General features: G+C 46.1%; 1 protein-coding gene across 5 annotated transcripts in view; it reads left to right on the forward strand.

Annotated features, from left to right (window-relative positions):
- Window positions 1-20550, forward strand: part of COL23A1 (collagen type XXIII alpha 1 chain) — a 176935-nt gene that overhangs the window by 150035 nt on the left and 6350 nt on the right. For 3 of the 5 annotated variants that reach the window (XM_017732939.1, XM_017732938.1, XM_017732936.1), the window contains exons 5-22: window positions 1379-1405; window positions 3254-3280; window positions 3885-3911; window positions 10378-10413; window positions 10919-10945; window positions 11375-11401; window positions 12715-12759; window positions 13335-13397; window positions 14612-14656; window positions 15125-15202; window positions 16676-16729; window positions 17478-17522; window positions 18007-18096; window positions 18437-18508; window positions 18853-18894; window positions 19748-19774; window positions 20200-20271; window positions 20364-20417. In XM_017732939.1, the coding sequence (XP_017588428.1) occupies window positions 1379-1405; window positions 3254-3280; window positions 3885-3911; window positions 10378-10413; window positions 10919-10945; window positions 11375-11401; window positions 12715-12759; window positions 13335-13397; window positions 14612-14656; window positions 15125-15202; window positions 16676-16729; window positions 17478-17522; window positions 18007-18096; window positions 18437-18508; window positions 18853-18894; window positions 19748-19774; window positions 20200-20271; window positions 20364-20417 (858 nt within the window). Of the gene's footprint in view, window positions 1-1378; window positions 1406-3253; window positions 3281-3884; window positions 3912-8452; window positions 8540-9813; window positions 9931-10377; window positions 10414-10918; window positions 10946-11374; window positions 11402-12714; window positions 12760-13334; window positions 13398-14611; window positions 14657-15124; window positions 15203-16675; window positions 16730-17477; window positions 17523-18006; window positions 18097-18436; window positions 18509-18852; window positions 18895-19747; window positions 19775-20199; window positions 20272-20363; window positions 20418-20550 lie in introns of those variants that run through there. The other 2 variants (XM_017732940.1, XM_017732937.1) reach the window with 2 other exon arrangements.

Consider the following 20550-nt stretch of genomic DNA (forward strand, 5'->3'; position numbering starts at 1 on the left):
CTGCTTTATTTATATTTTCCATTACCACTGTGTAGCTCTCGTGCACTGGTAGTTCCTTATGAGAAAAAATCCACATAATGTGAGGAATATAACCAATGTTTGACCACTTCAGAAATCTCACGTGTGTAAAGAAATCCCCATTTATTTTCACATGAACTTCTCTTGTACAGGTCCCCTATCCCTTGTAACTCAGGTACTGATGACCTGCCCAGGTCATCTGGATTTACCTCTTTTTCCTAACAGAGCTGTGTTCCCTAGAGTTTCATATTCCAGGCTTCATCAACATAGCCATTGCAGACTGATTTATTCCTTATCAGTGGCCATTTATTCCTTATCAATGGCTGTGAGCTGGAACGATGCTCTTTCAATGCAGCCATTGGCCTCCTCTTACCCACCTTTGTCTCTTTGCTCAATTTCCCCACCACAGATATAAGATAAACTACAAATACTCACCCTAATCAGTTCCCTAAGAAATACAGAGAACTTGGTGCTTTAGCACTGTACCACAGTCCAAACTCCATTTGCTTTGTTAGATCCTCATGGTTCCCAGGGCTGTAACGTGGGAGATGTTTCATCCCAGCATGTTGGGAGGAGAATGTGCATATTCCACACGTGTGGCTGTGCAGGGCAGGTGCAGGAGGGAGCGGGAGCTGATCCCAAGGTGCAGCTTTGCAGGTGGAGCCCTTGCATTTGCCACAGGCAGTGGATTTACAGTAACTCGTGTGTGTCTCTTGTCCCCAGAAGTGCCAGCTGATGACAGGGGCTGCTTTGGCCTTATAGCACCTATGCTTCCTCCCTCCACACATCCCTTATCAAAAGCAATGTTTCCTTTGGCCCCACACATTCAGTGGTTTGGTGTTAATTAATGGCTTAAGTGCCAGAAATGCTGGGGAATTAAACATTTTCCATATTCATGCAGCAGCCCTAGAAACAGGGGACCTAAGGAAGAGCTGGGATAACCGAATGCTTTAGCGAAAATAAACGGTTCAGATCCAAGGTCGATGTGAATCACTCTTGGATCTGCTCAGTTTAACCAAATCAGGCATGTTTTACTGCTGCTGTTTTTGACTTTCAAAACCTCAGGGAGTCCCAGGCGAAGTGCCAGAGCAGTGTCACCTTATCCCTGTCACTAATCCTGTCGCTTCCTTTCACGCTCCTTCACACTGCAAATTGTTTGATGCCTCTTACTGTACCTCTGTGAAACCTTCCTGCTGGATTGCATGGATGGAGGATTAGGTAAATCATAGAATCATAGCCAAAGATTGTACTGTACGTAAGTAGAGTTTCTTTCAGAGTATGCCTGATATTGCTGTCTGTAAATTAATTTTTTTCCCTTTTTTTTTTTTTTAATAATACTCTCTTTTCCTTCCTTCTTCAGGGGCCTCTTGGCTTGGATGGCAAACCAGTAAGTAGCACTAAGTGCCAAATATAACATGTCTTTGTTCATGCTGCTCCACAATAAATAGGCAGTATCTCAGCTATTGCTCATTTATTGCTACATATATAACTGTTTAGAAGGGACAATTGTACTTGGGAAAAATACTCCATGCAAGTTTGAATTCTGAGCCAGGGCTGGCCAGCACAGTTGGAAGTGAACTTTTCTTTACCTGTCAGCTCATCTCAGCTGCCTCTTCCCCTCCTGGGCCAGCTCGGCGAGCACAGACTGCAGATGAGCATCAGGCCAAATTTGGGGAATAAACTCCAGTAGCACATTCAAAGAGCAATGTCAGTGATCTTGGTTGTGTGCTCCTGGCACTACAGAGTGATACCATAAAAATAATTGATCCCAAAGTGGGTTCCATTTTCCTCCAAAGGACCTGAGCTGGGAACTGCTTGAGGGTGCCCAGTGTCCACTTTTTGGAGCAGACTGGATTAATTTATGAGCTGTTTTCTTGACTTCATTTTTGCTTGGAAGCCCTTTGGATATTCAGGTGCTTCATTATTTTCTTACTTATTTTACAGAAACACAGGCTTTTTATTTTTATGCTAATTGAACCCTAGCCAGCTCTGATTCTTTCCACTGAATGGCTCCTACAGAAGGTCACAGCTCCATATTTTTTCTCCAAGTCCCATTCTCTTCCACCACCTTCACTAGAGGGCCCCATATGAAATCTTTTTAAATTCTGGTCTTAAATGAAGTGGGATTTCAAAGTGGGTAAAAGTCATTCAGTCTTTGCAATTGAAAAGCTGTTCCAGACACTTATTTCTATCCAGTTAGGGAGTGTGTTGTTATAGCTGTACACTGTTGTGGTTGGTTTTTATCCTAACCCCAAGAATAAGATATGTGAATAAAATCTAGAAATAAGGCATTAGACAAGAAAAGAAGGAAGGGCCAGCTCACAGCCTGATGCTCAGGGCTTGGCTTTCATTAGCAAAACCTCATGCTGGCAGTGCAGTCAGACCCCAGAGCGCAGCCCTGCACCCCCGGGCTGGGGTGCCACTGCTGGGCAGGAGAGACCCCGAGTGAGAGGCAGGGGAAATCTTAATGACAAAGCAAACTTATCACACAGCCAGACTCAAACCAGACTGTTCATGATCTCTTTCATGACAGTAAGGGGCCAGCAGCCTTGCTCAGAGAAAAACAGCGGGAGGGAAGCTGCATGGGAATGCAGATGCTGCTGCCACTGGCCTCTCTGCTGACCTTCCCCCACTGCATCCCACTGGGTCCCACTTCAGCACACACTGTGAACTGGTACCAAGATTTGGTACTTTTCTGTGCTGGAAGGCACATGCAGAGCAGACACATCAAAGTGTTGCTCTCGGGTTCTCTCTGGGGCTGCAGTGTCTCTGCCTGCCTGTCCTACACTCAGCTGCTTGGAGGGAAGATGAATGATGCCTTCAGCAAATAGGCCAGAGGAAGCAGCCTGTCCTCCTTGTTTATTTCAAACAGATGTATAATTGTTGTAATGATATGCTGAGCATGTGTTTTTTCTAGAAGTGATTTAATACCCCAAGATATCTATTGCATCTATTTAGAGTCATGTGTTAGAGAGCTGCTGTCACACTGCCTGCCCTGCTCTGGTCCTTCTCCCTACTCTGTCCTGGCAGGAGCAGGCAGGACCTTGTGGGTGCTTTTTGGTAGAGTGTTGCTCATGTCAAGCACTGCACAACTTAAAATAGTAGTATGTATTCCTTAAAATAATGGAGAATGTGGCTCAGGTTTGTGAATTGATGAATGCAATTTCCTTGGTTTTGTCATGTGCATTGGTGATTCTACAGCGCCTTAACTTGGATTCTTCTTATGTGTTTCCAGGGACCTCCAGGACCAAAAGGGGAAAAGGTAAAGGCTGCATTAACAGATGGATTTTGGGGAAGCAGTTGTATATCCTCCAGTGGCTGTAATTCCTTCAAGTTCGGGTTGTCCCAATAGCCCAGCTGGGTTTTGTTGGGATGTGGAGCTGTAAAAATGGGTTCTCACATTGCTCTTGGAAAAGCCCCAGGAAGGGGAGAACAGGAAGAATTTGCAAAAAATTAGGGGGAACAACTATGGTGTTAAAGCTCACCCATGCTGTAGGGTTCTGGTAAGCCCCTAAGAGTCATGAGAGTGGCATAAAACTCTCCTCATTCCTCCAAGAGATCTGGGCTCCATCGCTCTGTGTTTGCATGACACCCATGAAATCAGAGCAGCCAAAGAAGGTCATTACTGAAAGTGAAGTTAATTTTCACATGTGAAGGACATAAGCAGTTGCTAGGGGAGCCTTAGAGTTGGAAACAAACTGCTATTTCTGATTTATTATCTGTTTCTCTCCAACCCTTCTCCTCCCTCATTTTAAATACATTAAGCAATAGGACTCTTGCCACTTCCCTTGTGTGCTGTACCCGTGTTCAGTCCTTCAGGGTTGATATTTGAACTCTGACCCTTTGCTGTTTTTCCTGATTTGCAGGGGGAAGCAGGAGACATCGGCCCAAGGGTAGGTAGTGACACAGCCTGTTGATTTATTCTAAAATTTGGTTGGGTTTAGTCACTGCACAAAACAAAGCTTTGTGCAACCTTGCTGCAAACAGTATGGTAACAGTTGTGGAAACGTTTAATTTTGCCTTTGGAGCTCTTTGTGGTGGTGGTTTTCCTAACTTTGGCCATGAGGAAAAAAAAGTCAAAGATCTTTGGGTACCTCATGAAGGGTTTTGCTTCTACTGAACTTTCTCCTCCCTTGCTTCCTCTTCCAGTGTCAGAGACAGACTCCATGTTTCTCCTGAAGTTTCTCTTGAGGCTGTGCTCCTTTTTTGTTGGCATTAGAGCACTAGTACGTGGGGGTAGGACCTGGTGTCCCAAGGGAGAGGTCCAGCACAGAGTTGTGCAGGATGGAACATTCCTCCTCCCTTGCTGAGCTCCCCACCTGGGAGCAGGATGACATCCAGGTGATATCCAGGCTGCCTTTGAAAATAAAGGGTTTAAAGTAACTGTATGATGAGGGAAAACTCTTTTGGCTATAGCACACAGAAATCAATGGAATTTTGTGGAAATGGCTCTCATGGAGCTGCGTGAAGTTGGGATTTACTGGAGTAAATCAGGACAGGTCTCCACAGGACAGAATGGGGATGTAGCCCATGTTGGGGATGAGATGGGAGGTTTCACCACGAGGTGTGGGCTCTGTTGCAGAGGAATTTCTGAGGTGTGGCTGTCTGTGGGTTATGGGCACCTGCTGGAAACACCATTGTGTGCATGTGTTGGAATCCTGGCGTACAGGTGACCGTGCAGAGGCTGGGTTTGGAGCTGGCACCCAAGAGCTGGCTGACCTGGGTTAGATGTCGTTGCTGGAAACATAACCAGGACCTCAGTGGTTAATGTTGAGTAGAGATGCCTCAGAGATTTTTTTTTTTTCTTCCTTCCCTGGAGGTTGTAAACTCACTTTATGAAGTTAGTGTCATATTCTGAAGCAGCTCCCAATTGCCTTGGGTGTGTTTGGAAATGTCACCCTGGGGCTCAGAGGGGCCCTAAAATGTCTCACATAGATTTACAGCCCGTGTGGCGAAGGAGGGGCTCAGCATAAGGTCTCACTTTGTCTAAGTGCACACCCACGTACTCAGAAGAGGCTTTAAGAGGTGATTCAGCAGCACAGGGATGTGAGTTTTCACTCCTTGGCCAGGGCTGTGGGTGACTTTGGGGCTGGCAACTCGAGAGATGCCAGGAGGTGCTGCTCAGGCTCCAAAGGTTCTGTGCTGCCAGGTGCTGTGGAATTCACCTCCTGCTGCAGGAGATGCTCTGGGACAGGCTCTGTCTGGACTTGCAGGGCAGGTACCAGCTCTCAAGGTAACACTTGTCCTTTGTTTTCATCTACCAAGAAAAATGTGCTGCGTTTTGGGGTGGGGTTTTTTGTCCTGATTTGCATTTGTCCAGATTTTGCTTCAGTTTTTGATTTAGTTATGACTTTTTGCACAACAGTGAGAAAAAGGCTCAAAAACAATTTGGGAGAAAAGAGAGAGAAAAAAGCCTGGCAGAACCATGCACAAGTAGACCTAAAAACAGGTGCCTGACTTTGAAAATAGCTCCCTTTATGTCTCCAGACACTCAGGGTTGTGAATAGAAGGCAAAACTTCTTAATACCATCTGGTCCAGATTACTTTTTATTTCTGAATTTAATCTGTTTTATTCCTCAAGTTTCAGTGGTGGCTTTGTTTAGCTGATTTTGAAAGATGTGTCAATGCAACTCGCTGCATCAATGGGAAGATAAATAATTAGGACTGTATCCAGTGCCCTCTTCCTTATAAATGGTCATGTCCAAGGGCGGTGGAATGGGGATAGAGTGTCAGTGAACACTAAAACACTGTCATTAGGAATGATGGATTCAAAGAGAATAATCCTTGGGATGGCTTTGGAGGGACTGTCTGTGGTGGGAGTGAGGTGATGGCAATTAGGGATTAGCTACTGAATATATTCATGTCTGCACTGCTTCTCTTTCTGTAATAAGCACCTGCCACTAGCGTGGACAAAAATAGAGATTATTACATGTGGGAGTGTGCCTGATGGCAGATGTTGGAGGGTGATTTTGGAAAGCTGAGGAAGGAGATCACCTTGGGTTGTCTTAATCACTGAATGCTCATTGTTGTAAGCAGCATGAGGGAGGATGCTCTGCAGCCTCACCTGCTCAGGGTGGGGAACAAATGCGCCCAAATGTACTGACAGAATGCATGGAAGTGTATTTACAGGGAGAAATCAATAACAGATCCCCTCTGCTCTTGGGAGAATAGAGGGAGTTGAAGCAGGATGCTGCCAAGGCTGGGACAGCTGTGCCCTGATATTTGTGCCTGTGCTTCTCTCTCACAATCAAATACGTTGCTGCACCCCTGGAAAGGACTGGTTTTATAAGCCTGACTTGCTCCCTGAGCCAGCACTGGGCCGACTGCTCTGGATTTATGAACTTAGCTGGGTGATCTTGTTCGTACTGACAGATGAGATGTTCAGACAAATGATGGGGTTGAGGAATCTCTGCACATCTGGGCCGGCGGATGCACAGTGCCTGTGGCAGCAGCACCAGGTTTGCTCTCCAGAAGGAGAAAATGAGCCCCAGCTGGTGAGAGAAATTCTCTGTCTGCAGTGGCCCACATGGCACGTGCCTGCCCATGGCCAGTGCTGATGGAGATGGCTCCAGCATCTCCTGTATCCGGAGCTGCCGGGGGCAAAATGCTGGCATGGCTGAACAAACTCTGCAGCCACAGTGCAGACATAAAAGGAGCTTTTTCTCCCTTATTTTCTGCGAAATTTTAAGTGCTTGACAAGCTCACACTGCTGATAAAAACTCAGCACAGGAAGCATCCTGCAGGGCTCTCTGTGCCAGTCAACAGACGCCTATGGATACTTTTATTATTTGCTTATTTTGGAGTGCTATGTTGAAATGGCTACATCGAGAACTCTAAAGCTGAAAATTACCAGTGTTCAAGGTTTCTGCGCTCCAGTATTCCATTGCTACACGGGGTCAGATCCAATGGCCTGTTAGCCCAGTGCCTTGCAACCAGAAGCTTTGGGAAGTGTGGAGCAGGAACATGTAACCATCACACTTAACCCCTCTCCTGCAGCCTGGCTCTCTATGGCCTGAATGTTTCTTGAACCAGGGGTGGTGCCTCTCTACTTACTATCCCTCAGGGCTGCTCACCTTTCATGAGCCCATCTGTAACAGGGTCTGTTTAAAATGAAATGTGTGATGGCTGGATTTGGTGGGATATGGTGTGTTTGGCCTCAGAGCAAATGCAGATTGTTGTTTTCCATTAAAACAGATAGGCTTGGGACATGCTTATTTGGATGATGCTTACCAGTCTGAGGGACAAGAAAAAAATTTCAGTTCCCGTTTTGCTCTGTGGGCTTTTATAAAAATCCCACTTTATGCTCTTGTGTACTTTATGCACATAATGAGCCCCTGAACTGTGTCCCTTCTGTTTGCCACAAAACCCTTTGCTCTCAGTAGAGTCTTTTTGGTGGTTTCTGTAGTATTTGGAGGACCTGTCCACGTGCAAGTGTTCTGTGTCCCCATTAATTTTGATTTCTCAGTATTTCAGTGCTGTTCTTCCCAAAAATGGCTGCATTTAACTGAGTATTGAGCTTAAAGCCTCTCTCTACATCTTGAAAAAAGTTCTTGGTAGGGGTTGATTAGTTTTTTTCTATCTGACTTTACTTTTCCCTTCTCTTCTTGACACGATGGTGATAAAATATCTGTGCTGGGAGGCTGGGCAGGAGGTGGCCTTGCCAGTGCACTATTCACCCCAAAATTGAGGTTTGGGGTTATCTGTTATTGGTGTGCAAGGTTTAAAAGCTCCTAGGCAATTTGGACAAGAGGTTTGTTCCTTAGAAACCCCCAAAAATCCTCATGGAGGATTTTCTGTGTGTTTCCACAGGGCTTCTTGTGGCTTCACTCCACCCTCTTGATTCTCCTGTGGATGTGGGCAGGGATGGGTGAATGGGGGAAAGGGAGATGCACGTGGTGTCCTGAGAAAGGAAATGTCTTACTGCTTCTCCCTAGATAGATGAGTGGAAAGGCTAAAAGACAATAGCAATGACTACTGACACAGCCTAAATACATTTTTTTTGCATCATATAAATCTGGACGATTTATTTGCGATTTGCAGGCTGGGAATACATCAGTATTCATTTGAACCTCTGAAAACAAATACAATATTTGGTCTCAGGGAAATGCTGGGATATATCATCCCCTATGGGGTTTACTGTAATAATACTCTTTATTCTGCAGTAGGGGAACCCTTTCCCCAGCTGCTTTGAATGTCCTATTGTGCAGTAAACTAGTGAAAAAATACTTGTTTCCCTCAGTCTGTGTCCTGCTTACAAAGCTCCAGTGTATCTAGAACCTTAAACCCACCAGTGTTGGCTACCTAGGCTATTACTTTCTAATATATCATCTAATTATTAAAAAAAAAAAAGTTATATATTGCTACAGTCTTTCAAACTCACTCTTCTGCTGTGCTTTCATCTTGAACTGCTGCTCTTTCTTCTTCTGCCTCCCACTTACCCTGGATATAGATGGTTTTTCCCCACCTCAATCATGGATTTCTGGCTAATGATCAGCTTGTCTTTAGCCGGCGAGTGCTCAAGGTAGACACCAAATCTGCTGCCACTGGTTTGCTGTGATTGTTTGAGCTGCTTTTGTTTTTCCTTTCTGGCTGACAGTGCACTGTTGCTATTTTAAATTGCCACGACAATGTCTGTATTTAGAGATGCTTGTCGGGAGCATGTTTGACTGAAATCCCATTGGAATTTACGGGGCAGGCATTGTCAAAGTAGAGAGACATAAATCTAATGGGTTTTAACATTTGGTTATTTGTGAGATTTGGGTATCAAGCAGCAAAGTCCTATAAATGTTGATATGAACAGCGTTGGTATTGTAAAATAAAATGCATTCAAACTAGAGTAATCTAAATCCTTGAACTCTAAATGTGACATTGTAATTAGGAAAAATTCAGTGGGAGACTTGACATAATTGGTTGCAGTGTTCAGCATTTGCAATTGGGTGTTATAAAAAATGATGCAAGTGATTTAGGAGCCCAGATCTTGGTGAAAGGCCATGGGACTTGTGCTGCTAAGTCACTTAAGGACTTCTGAAAAATCCCATACTTGTCCCTGATTTGAGGGTGGACCACATATTAAACACAGCCCTCTGACTGCCTCGGTGGTGACTCTCCCAGATGTCGCTTAAAGATTTACGAGGCGGCCTTTCCATGAGGCTTTCCCATTGTGCAGCCGCATGGATGGGCCGGGCCACGGCCCCGGGGCTGGGCTGTGGTGGCTGGTGGGGGGCAGGGAGCTGATACCCAGCCTGGAGCCCCACGGGATGCTCCCCTTGGGAATGGCACCCACCAAACCCGCACAGGCACAGGGACACAGCGCCTTCTCTGCACTCAGAATCCGCAGGGTGTGAGCGGCTCAGGATGTTCACCCGTGACCTTGGCTGCATGTAAAGGATGAGATTAAGCGCTGCCACTTTTTCTGTGTGATTTTCTGGCATGGTGCACTGAGCTATGGCAGTGTGTGCATGCTCCCTTGCCAGCATGTTGTGGGCCTGGGGTGCTCTGGGTGCTGTTGGGTTGGTAGATTCCATGCAGACAGTCACTGGGTAAGGGCTTAAGGAGATTAAATCTCATTGGAAGGCATTGAGCACAATCCTGGCTGAGGAATCAGACCCAAATGGCATAAATTGGCCATGAGCTCACTTTCAGCTTTCCCAGCTGGAAGCTGCAGTTAAACTCCTCTGGGACAGCAGAGGCCAGGGTGCTGGTGGCCCAGGGATGCAGTGCATGTGTCATGGACACCCTGAGACCACCCCTTCCAACACTGCTTCGTCTCACCATGTCTGTGTGAACTTCTTCCAGGGTGATCAAGGTCGAGATGGAGCCATGGGCCCCCCTGGTCCGCCAGGACCCCCAGGTGCCCGAGGGCCTCCTGGTGACACAGGAAAGGATGGCCCAAGAGGACCTCCAGGCTCCCCTGTAAGGACGGGAGATGCGCAGCGAGCACATATCAGGCAGTTCCCACCCTGCGAGGGACAGGAGGGCGAAGGGTGTCCCCTTCCCCAGTGCTGCCACCACAACCACTGAGTCCCCAGCCTGAGCCACAGCTGGGCTCCAAAGGCTGCTCCTAGAGCAAAGCCTTGGGGTATGGGGCAAGGGAGCAGGAGGGGACCTTCCATCTCAAGTTTTGGAGCAAAGAGCTGGACCTGGGGTGTGTATTTGCAGGTGCTGGTTGTACCTCACAGAGCCAGGAGATCTCCCAGTCTGTACTCTTTGGATGACCTGTTGCAAATCTGAAGACCACTGGCAATTTATTTAATAAAAAAATAGGCTAAAGCATAATGCAGTGAAACTTTCTAATTATTGCTGAGTATTTTGGAGAATGAGAGGTAATAGTTTCAATGTTGGTCATTTTATTTTTTGCAGGGTTTCAAAGGCGAGCCGGGAGAGGATGGAGTCATGGTCAGTATTGCCCAGAAGTGTCTGTGTGTGTGCCCCTCACCCTCACTGTACATCACCCTTCAGCTCACTGCAGCAAGTGGGTTTGTGTTGTAGCTTATGGAGGACAAAAAACCCCACATGAAATTATGGGTACTCTAAAATGGATGTTCGTCCAGGGCTACCTGGGAGAAAAGAGGCCGGTTTTTGTGTCCCCTTGGCTCTTCTGGAGGGATGTGGTGCTCCTGTATCCTGACTTCTGTCCCTCTGAAGCCACATGGCATTGTAACCAATTTGCTAAGGTCCGAGTTGGATAAAAAGGTGCTTATTATACATAAAATACATGAGCCATAAAAGGCTGTTATTTACTGGAGCACAGAGAACAAATGCAGCTGTATTTGTAAGGGAAGATGAGAACTTGACATCTGTGTCATTTCTTTTTCTTGGAATTAAAATACTCTTAGAAATGCTTTAATCCTGTTACACTCAGTTGTCAAACAAGTAAACCAATCACTCTTGTATTCAACAGGGTGCCAGAGGACCTCCAGGACCAAAGGTGGGTAATAATCTGTCTAATTTTAACATGAATTCTTGAAATAATGCTGCATAAGAGGAGTAGGGATGAAAATAAGCATTTTATAGAGGACTTCAACTCATCTGTATATACCAGATATAAAATTTCAAGGCATTGACTGGGGGTGTAAAAGCCTAAATATGTCTCTTCCTCAATATCACATCCACTGCCCGTGCTCAAACCTGGAAATGGGGGTGGAGGTAGCTGCAGGGGGCTGGAATCTGCTGTGCTGTGGGAATGTGCTTTCTTGCATTTCAGGGGGAAAAATATGATCATCACAAGCCAAGTATTTTAATTTTTAAATTAATTTTAAAATCAATTTTACAATTAATTTTGACTATCCACATAATTGGCTTTATTTTCTGTTATGTCCCTAAATTTATTCCTCTTCTGTTGACATTGCTGTTGAAGGGTGAGCCTGGTGTCCAAGGGAAAAAGGTAAATGGTGACTTTTTTTTTTATTTTTTTTTCTTTTTAATTATTATTTTTAATGGTTTAAATTAATTTTAAAATCAATTTTACAATTAATTTTGACTATCCACATAATTGGCTTTATTTTCTGTTATGTCCCTAAATTTATTCCTCTTCTGTTGACATTGCTGTTGAAGGGTGAACCTGGTGTCCAAGGGAAAAAGGTAAATGGTGACTTTTTTTTATTTTTTTTTCTTTTTAATTATTATTTTTAATGGTTTTTGCTTTGCTTTGCTCTGTGCTTGGCTAGGACAACCATTGCCAGAGACTGGTGTAGAAGCTGTGGTCGTGGCTGTCCACGGCAACCCTTCCCTTGTGTTCCCTCGGTTTCATGTCCATGTGGTCCTGGAGCTGGGCATGGCTGTGCCTGCAGCCTGGCTTTCATTTCCACGAGCCAGCCAGAAGCTGCAGCCACATCTGCCCAATAGACAAAGAATAAAACAGCAAATGCCAAGCAAAGCAGTAGGTCCTGAGCCTTTTTCTCCAGCAATTCAATGAACCAAGATGTGCCTGGAGGATGTTCTCCGACCAGGGGCCCTGGGATGGCCATCACCATGCAGCACTGCAGCCCCGTGGGAAAAGTCCCCTTGAAGGCCAGGAATGCTGCTGGGTGTGGCATTGCAGACTGCGAGAGATTCACATGTCCAAGCTCCCCATGTTTTCTCCCGGTGGTGCCATTGAGAAGTGGATAAATCACTGCCATAAACCACTGACAGGGCCCAGCCTTTCCCTCTTACTGATTTGCCCCAAACCAGGTTTGGCCATGGGTGTTTTTCAGGCCAGAATTTGGCTTAAAAATTTTATAACTGGCTGGTAAAACTGACCTCTTCAGCACCCATTAAGTGGTTTTACTCCAGGAGAACAACAAAGCACAAGCAAAACCAGAAAACCTCTCCTGGCAGAGGGTGTTGGTGACTTGTGATGAAGTCCATGAGGATGGGTGGCAGCTTACAGGAGGTCTTTGGGACCCAAAAGGCCGAAAGGAATTTAATATTTCTGTTGAAAGTAGGACAAGACCTTTGCCAGGGCCTGATGTAACCAAATTCTGGAAGATGCCCATCCACCCTCGCAGGAGCAGGAGAGGCAGAGGCAGGGATGGGTGGGAGCAGGGGGCTACACTGGAACCTGTTGGGCTCCTTGCTGCAGCTCTCCCCTGGTCTTCTGCAAACCTGAGTGGGTTTCAGGTCTGTGCAACACTCAGTGAGGTGAAATGATGTGTTGGAACCTGATAAGTGTGTACAAGCTCTGTGTATTTCACTTTTTATATTTCATTTCATCAGGGTGATGATGGGATCCCTGGGGAACCAGGACTTGTGGGCCCTAAGGTACGTTCCACTCCGTGTCCATCTATTGCATGTGTTGAGCAGCATCTTTTGCTGCCTGGTTTTTGGCTCCATATCACAGTCAGGGCAGGTTGAGAAACATTTCTCCTCTGATGAGGAAAAAGATCAACAAACTGTGAGGGTGGTGAGGCACAGGTTGCCCAGAGAAGCTGTGGCTGTCCCATCCCTGGAAGTGTCCAATGCCAGGTTGGATGGGGTTTGGAGCAACCTGATCCAGTGGAAGTTGTTCCTGCCCATGGCAGGGAGTTGGTACTGGATGATCTTCAAGACCCCTTCCAACACAAAACATTGTGATTTTATGATTCTATGTTGTGGTTTTAGGGCCAGTTTCATGGCTGAACACACCACCCATAGCCAAGCTGCTGAATCTGAAAGCTTCATTTTTATCTCAAAAACTCCCCGTTTGCACCTTGGCAAGGTGATGTGTTTTACAGCTAAAAGCAGAGCTTTGCTCCTTTGTGTATGTAAAATGAAGATAAATCAAGAAAATGATAACTTGAAGAAATCTGTTCTCCATCCTCCCTGTATATCATTTGTCTAAATGACTTTGTTTTCAGGGAGAAAAAGGAAGCGTGGGTCCCAAGGGAGAGAATGGCACAGATGGCTTCCCAGGACAAAAGGTAAAGAAAAGCTGGATCTCTGGGCACAGCACTGCTGAGGCAGAGGCTTCTAGCTGAGTGTTTTGGGCCTTTGCCTTCTAAAAGGCTCATAAAGTGCCAAAACTGACACAAAATGAGGGATATTAAGAGTATTTTACCTTTTCCTGGTGATTTGATGAAAGCTGGCTTCAAGCAGAGATCAGTATAAGAGTTTGTAAGTCATCTACTTGCACATTTTCCATTGAATTGCCTTTTTCCTCAGAAAAGGTAGAACTCTGATCACATTTTGATCCCATGTTTTTGATGGTTGTGGCATTGCTTCAGAGCCCCAAGCACCTGAGAGCTGTCCTGTCCTCCTGACCTCCAAAACTGCTGAGAGATGCAATTAACCTGGGTTTGTTAAGTGGTGGCGAGGGGACCCGGACACCCTCAACTGCTTTATATTTAATAGGATCTGGATGCACTAATATTTTCTATATCAAAGAGCTGTGTTCCCTTATTGGGCAAGAAAATGTGTGTAAGGAATAAAATGGGTTCTGGTGAACCTTAGTAATTTTTTTCTAGAACCAGAGTAGCAGTGCTGGTTGAATTTAGGGTTTTTTTCTATACGTCTTTACCATTTTTTACTTTTTGGAGCACTTTAATTTGGTCAGCAAGGGGAATAACATGGGTATGACAAGTGGGACATCTTTTGAATCCTGAACCGAATTTCAGGTCATTGCTGTAAGAGTACTATGACTTTTTAAACCTTGCCAACTTTCCAAAAAAAAAAAAAAAAAAAAAAAAAAAAATTATGAAAAGGAGGGGAGGGGGGAATATAAAAAAGAGGAAGAATGAAAGGATCAACTTGGCACAGAACTTTTCCTTGAACTCACCCTTGAAATTGGTTTAAGCATCTCAGCTGAAGCTTTCCACATGCAAAACTCAGCCTAAAGCAAAGGGAGCCATGTGGAACCAGCACAAGGAGCTGGAGCTCAGCCCCGAGCTGGCCACTCTGCTCCCCCTGCAATGAGACCTTCTCTTACTTCTCTTGTTGTTATACCAACATTGTTTTTTGCAAAACATATTTGCTCTCAGGTCAAATCTATTTTCTGCAAGGAGAAGCAGTCCCTTGTTGGTGTCATACTGTTTCTTAATGTAAAGCATATCTTTATGGGTGGGTACAGTATTTTTAGAATAAATATTTTATATTTTCCTTGGTCTCTTTGAAAAAAAATGTGATTTTTGATTTTCAGGGTGAACCTGGTGAGAAGGGAGGAATTGGCTCCATTGGACCCCGGGTATGGATGTTCATGATTTCAGTTTGCAGTTGTGTATTTGTCTCAACCACAGCTGTTCCCCACCACCTCTTGCTCCTTAGTATGTGAATGAATAGCTTCAGGACCAGTTCAGTGTGAGAAAATAGAGATGGTACATATTTAAACAAATGATTGCACAGGTACTGAATGCTGACATGGGAAATCAGTCAAGTCCAATTTTCTTATCCACATGACCATCCTATGACCCTCTTTTTTTTCAAGAGGGAAGCTGGGAATAGGGGTAATCAAGTGAGGATTTTTATGCACTTCTCCATTTCACAAATTGATGGCCTTTTGAGGTTTGACAGTTCCAGCTGTCAGACTAAGGACTGGTTAAACCCAGGGTGTTTGTAAGGTGATAACCCCCAAACGCTGCGTGTCAGGTCTTTGCTTTCATACCAGCCTCCTTTCAGTGCTGTAACATTAAATAGGATTCATCCCTGGCTGCAGGGTCCCCCCGGGCTGAAAGGGGAACAAGGAGACACCGTCGTGATCGACTACGACGGCCGAATCCTGGACGCACTCAAGGTAAGCCCTGCACCAAGGCTGAGTCCTGCAGTTCATGGGAAAGGACTGAAACCTGCCAAGCTCTGCCACAGTGACATTGTGACATGTCCATCCTTGTCCTCTGTCTCAGGCTCCTGAGATTTCTGTTTTGGCACAGAGGTGGTTTGGAGGGAGAAAGAGCTGATTGCATCTGGGGGCTGAGGATATTTAGGGTGTAGCAGCAAAGACAGTGTTGGAACTTGAGGCTGTGAGCTCAGGCTCATGGGATCCAGCTGTGGGATGTGAGTTAACATTCTGCAGGTAAAAGCAACCTGATACACCTGTGACATGAACACCTGATGCAAAGGGTGTGAGCAGCCACATTACAGCTTAAATGCTGCCAGCAGCAGGGTGTGATTCCCGTGGTATGGTGTGGAGCTGTTCTTGTCACTGCACATCCTCTGCAAGCAGCAGTCGGGATGTGGAATGGCACCCAAGCCTTAACATGCCCAACTGAACAGTGCCCTGACCTTATCATTAGGATGAAATAAGCTGAATAGAATAAATACTTAATTACAGACATATTTGAGAACCATCCTAATTGTTTTATAACAGGCTGCAGGGATACACAAAGTGCTGGTAATTTCCGTTTGCCAGATGTCCGCGTTGCACGCAGCTTTCAGAGTAGAGTTTGTGGAGTGCAGTGGTTGGAGAGGCTCCATCAAACATCTGGAGGCTTCATCTGCTGGACCCAGACCCTGTCCGATGTTCTGCATGCAGAGACTGCTGAGGGGCACCTCACTGAACCTCACTAACTTTGCTGTTTTCCTGCTTATTCACTATTTGCAGTGTTTGTGCACTGACCTGTCTCGTGGGCAAGGCTCTGGAAAGGCTTCCAGTGTGACTAAATGTAACAGCATTTGGGTGTGTAGCCATGGAGAAAGGTGCTTGAGGATATGATACTGGTTTGGTTTTCATCTGATTTTCATCAAATTTTGCTGCTTGAAATAATTTGCAAGTTGGAAAATATTTGTTCATCTCAAGGTGGTTTGTGGTCTTTGCATCCAGCAGTGCCCAGGAAAAATTACTTAAGTGTGCAAGGTTTTCCTGTTGTTAGTGCTCACACAACCTCCTTTGTTTCCCCTCTTTAGTTGCACCTCCCTGGCTGGCTGACGTTGGTTGGAGTGGGCAGGATGAAAAAAGAGACCACCAGATCTGGGGTCACACCTCCAGCTAAAGGCATTTTGCCTCTTAATCCATGTCTTTGCAGCTGTACACCTGACCCGCTGCCATTGTGTTCTGTTCTGCATGAACAACCCCGTGGCAGAGGGACCTTGGGTCACTCTGTGTCAGTTGAGCTCATCTCAGTGTTTGAATTCATCTCCACTGAACTCACCCAAGTGTCTCTTGCAGATTCTGACTGGGAGCTGCTCCCAGCTCATCCCCACAGCACGAGGACAGCGTGCCATGTTCATGCAAGTCATGATCAAGCCTGTTTTGTTTACTGTGTTTCAGGGTCCACCAGGTCCCCAAGGGCCACCAGGCCCCCAAGGTGCTCCAGGTCCCAAGGTGAGTCTGATCTCTGCCAAGCAACACAGTCATTAGTAGCTCTCCATGAAGAGTCTCCCAATCCAAAATAAGGCAGTTGAAGTGGCCTGCAGAGGAGTTTGAGGCTATGTGTGTGATATTTTGCCCTTTCTCTGGCTGAAAAAAAGGTGTCTTTCACACAAAAGCCAAAATGTTGTTGACCTGTCTCTGGCCTTCAGCCTCTTCCAGAGGATGCTGTCCCAGAAACGAATCCAGTCCCAGTCCCGCACCTGACAGACAAAATCCCAGCCCCTCTGAGACTGCCTCATTGTCTGTGGCAGGAGGCAGAAGTGGGAGAAGCAGTCATGAGAGGGGCTGTGCTGAGCCCCATGGCTGTGCTGAGCCACCCTCATTCCCACCCTCCCTGTGTGCTGCTTACTGCTCCAGCACCATATCCCAGGACCTGCTGTCCTCCTGCTTCACAAGCAATAGTCTGTAACCTGCAGCCAGCTGTAGTTTCTTAAAAAGAAGAATGTAATTTGCAGAAAAGTAGCTCTTGAAAGAATGGGATGGGGCAGGATTTCAGTGCATTTTGAGGTCTCTCTGTCAATATTCAGATCAGCTGGTGATGCTAGTGTGTCACTGACACCTCCTTGGTCCTGAGCCTGGCAGAGGAAACCCATAACCACAACAATTGTGTGTGAATAACCCATTTTCTTGCAAAATGCTCTCCCGAAATGAGTTCTTAATTTAATTTACCATGGGCTCCTCTTTCTTCGTGTCCCTTCAGGGAGAGCTGGGCTTGCCAGGTCCACCTGGAATGGATGGTGAAAAGGTGAGCGGGGCACGGCTGGATTAAGCGAGACCTTGCCAGGAGCCAAATGAAAAGGAAGCTTCCTGTGTGTCTGTGAAAAGCAAATCCAGGCTGCCAGAAGCGAGCTCTGCTGTGTAGTGTCAGCTGTGTCTTTCTGAATTGATGGCCCTTTGCCTGCAGCCCCTGCTCTGCTCTGGGCGTGCCAATGCTGCTTGTGGCTGCGTCTGCCAAGATAAAGGGGCTCCTTTTACAAGCAGTTCATCAGACGCTGTCTCAAATTTTTTTTGTCAACCTTCCCAACCCCAAATGGCTGCAATCCCTCCTGCAGCCCAGCCAAATTCTGCTGCACCCTCAAAATTGGCATCTGTGAGGTTGAACGTTAAAACATGTTCTGGTGAGCTCACGCTGCGATGCAGAGGGAAGCGGCAGAAAGGCAGAAGTGGCTGTTGTGGGGGGTTATTTTCCGAGTTTTCTCCTAAACATGTTGTTTTCTCTCAACTTCCAGGGTCCCAAAGGAGCAAAGGGTGACCAGGGCAGCGCAGGGATCATGGGGCAGAAAGGAGAGACAGGAGAAATGGGCTCAGCAGGTCCCCCGGTACGTCCCTTTGTCTGTCCCTGTCCCTCTGCTCTTGGTTCTTTAATGCACTGATTTCTGCAAATGCTCAGAATGGGGCTGGGTTGGCTGATTTAAGCAATGACCTCTCCACACCACCTTACTGTGGAGCTGGTGGAGGTGGGAGCTTTGAATTTCCATTTCTAATCAGCTTATTCAGAATGTATCAAGGAGGAGAAAATATTTCTTCAAAGTCCCCTGGAGATGACGATGAGCTTTGCTTGAGCCAAGGCTGGTGTTCAGAGGGAGACAAACCTATTTTTCTCTCATTTTTGCTTTCCTGGAAGACGCAGCACATCAGTGTTACACTTTTATCTTTCAGGGAGCAGAAGGGCCAAAAGGAGACAAAGGAGAAAAAGGAGACACCGGGTCACCGTGTCTGCAGAATAATCATGTAAGATCTTGGCAACATAAAGTCTCTTTCATGACACAGGATCAGGCAAAGTTGGGGGTGCAGGATGGACCCACCAGTCCCATATCCATCAGCAAAACCCAACTGTTTTCTACAAGAACTTTCGGAAGTGTCTAAATGGGGTTTATTCGTTAGGGAAGAGCAGCTTGCACACTTGGCACTACAAAGTTACTTTAGATTTTGTATTGGTGGTTGAGATATTGGATGCTGATGTTATAATTAATTGGGCATTAAATCACGATTCTGGGCTTTGTGAGGTTTCCTCTCCTGAACCATCTTCTCTCTTGCCCAGCCCTGTTAATGTGCTGTTTAATTCCCTTCTGCAGATCATACCTGAGCCTGGACCCCCTGGCTTACCTGGCCCTATGGTAGGACTCTGGAAGTGATTCCTGAAGATTTGTTATTGTATGTGATTAGATAAGGACAAGGGTGGTTTGTTCTGTTTAATCATTGAGGGCTGTTTCGAATCTGGGAAAAACATCAGGGAAGTGCTACAGTCTGACCTGGCTTTGGAGAAATGAGAGCACCTGATTTAGGAGAGTACATCAGAGTTCGTGGCTCATTTTGCAAAAAACCAAGTTGTTCCTTGGGATGGAGAAAAGATAAAATCTTGTGGAATGGGAAAATCTGTTCCCAACCATGACAGTGTCTTTATTCCCCTAAATTCACCCAAGTCATTAAGTTTTCTGCCATCAGCTGCACTGGAAGAGGGTGCAGGTGGTGATGAACACACAGAGCACTTTTGATGGAGATATTGAAGGGGTTTGGTGCCCACAATGCTCCAAAAGAAGTTGTCAAGGACATTGGGAAGGCTGGGATACCTCTGTGGGGTCCAAGGTTCACCTTGAGAGACCATGCTTCAAAAGCAGGTGGCATTTCAGGTGGCATTCACAGCCTGGGAGGTATCCCAGCCCTGCCCAGGTGTGGAGGGCTCTGGTGGCATAATGCCACCCCCCAGAGCTTCCTGTCACTTCTTCAGCAAAGCTTTTGGGGGCTCTCACTCCAAAGCTTGTGTTGTCCTGTTACACAGAGTGCTCCTTTTCTGTTCCCCTGCCCCTTGATTTGACATTGGAGAACAAAATAAATTGCTACCTGTTTTGAAAAGAAATACTTGACCATTGTCAGCCTGTAATTTGAGCAAGAAATGGTTTTGGGAAGGAAAGTTTAGGGTATGTTTTTAAATTCTGGGTTTTTTCAAATGCACCACTGTCTTTCCCACAGGGTCCTCCAGGAATCCAGGGGCCTAAAGTAAGTCAATAAATGAAATGTCACCCAGTTTCCCAGCTGCCAGTGCATTATTTACAGGCCCACAAAGGCCTGTCAGCTCTGGAGACTGAGTGTTTTGTCACTGTTGTCACAACACATCCCTTGGTTACAATGTTCAGCAGTTGGCATTTTGGAAAACAAGCCATTTTTCCTTCCAAACTTTTATAATCCAAACCCCTCCTCCAGCACAGAGTCCTGAGGGCTGGCAAGAGTCAGGGTTTCCAAACCAAAAGGCTTAAAGCCTGTATTTTCAGCTATTTTCTTATATGATGTGGTCAAGAGCAAAACATCAACAGCAGTGTGGGTGTAAGCACCCCAGAAAAGGGGTAGGAGGTGGTGGGTGCGTGGGGTGGCTGCCCTGGGCAGAGCTGCCAGGTATCCTTGGCTGATCCATTTCATTTCTGCAGGGTTTGGATGGTGCAAAGGGAGAAAAAGGTGACAGTGGTGAGAAGGGGGACCACGGTGACACTGGACCTGCTGTGAGTTGTCTTCCCAAATCTCAGTTCTGGCTGTTGACAGAAACCTGTCTCAGGGGAAACAATCCCAATGCCTTGTTTCTTTTTAATTTAAGGGTCTCCCAGGTGTTCCCGGGCTCATTGGTTTACCTGGTACCAAAGGAGAGAAGGTAATCACAGGTGTGGGAGAGGAGCAGGGACATTGGGGTGTAATCCTAAAACAGGGGCTGTAAAATCCTGCTGTGGGGAGTCCAGCCAGAACTGCAGAGCTGGACCAGCACTATCCTGGTGGGTTGCAAAGGA

This window comes from Corvus brachyrhynchos, unplaced genomic scaffold (assembly GCF_000691975.1).
Source record: "Corvus brachyrhynchos isolate BGI_N302 unplaced genomic scaffold, ASM69197v1 scaffold54, whole genome shotgun sequence".
Lineage (NCBI taxonomy): Eukaryota > Metazoa > Chordata > Aves > Passeriformes > Corvidae > Corvus > Corvus brachyrhynchos.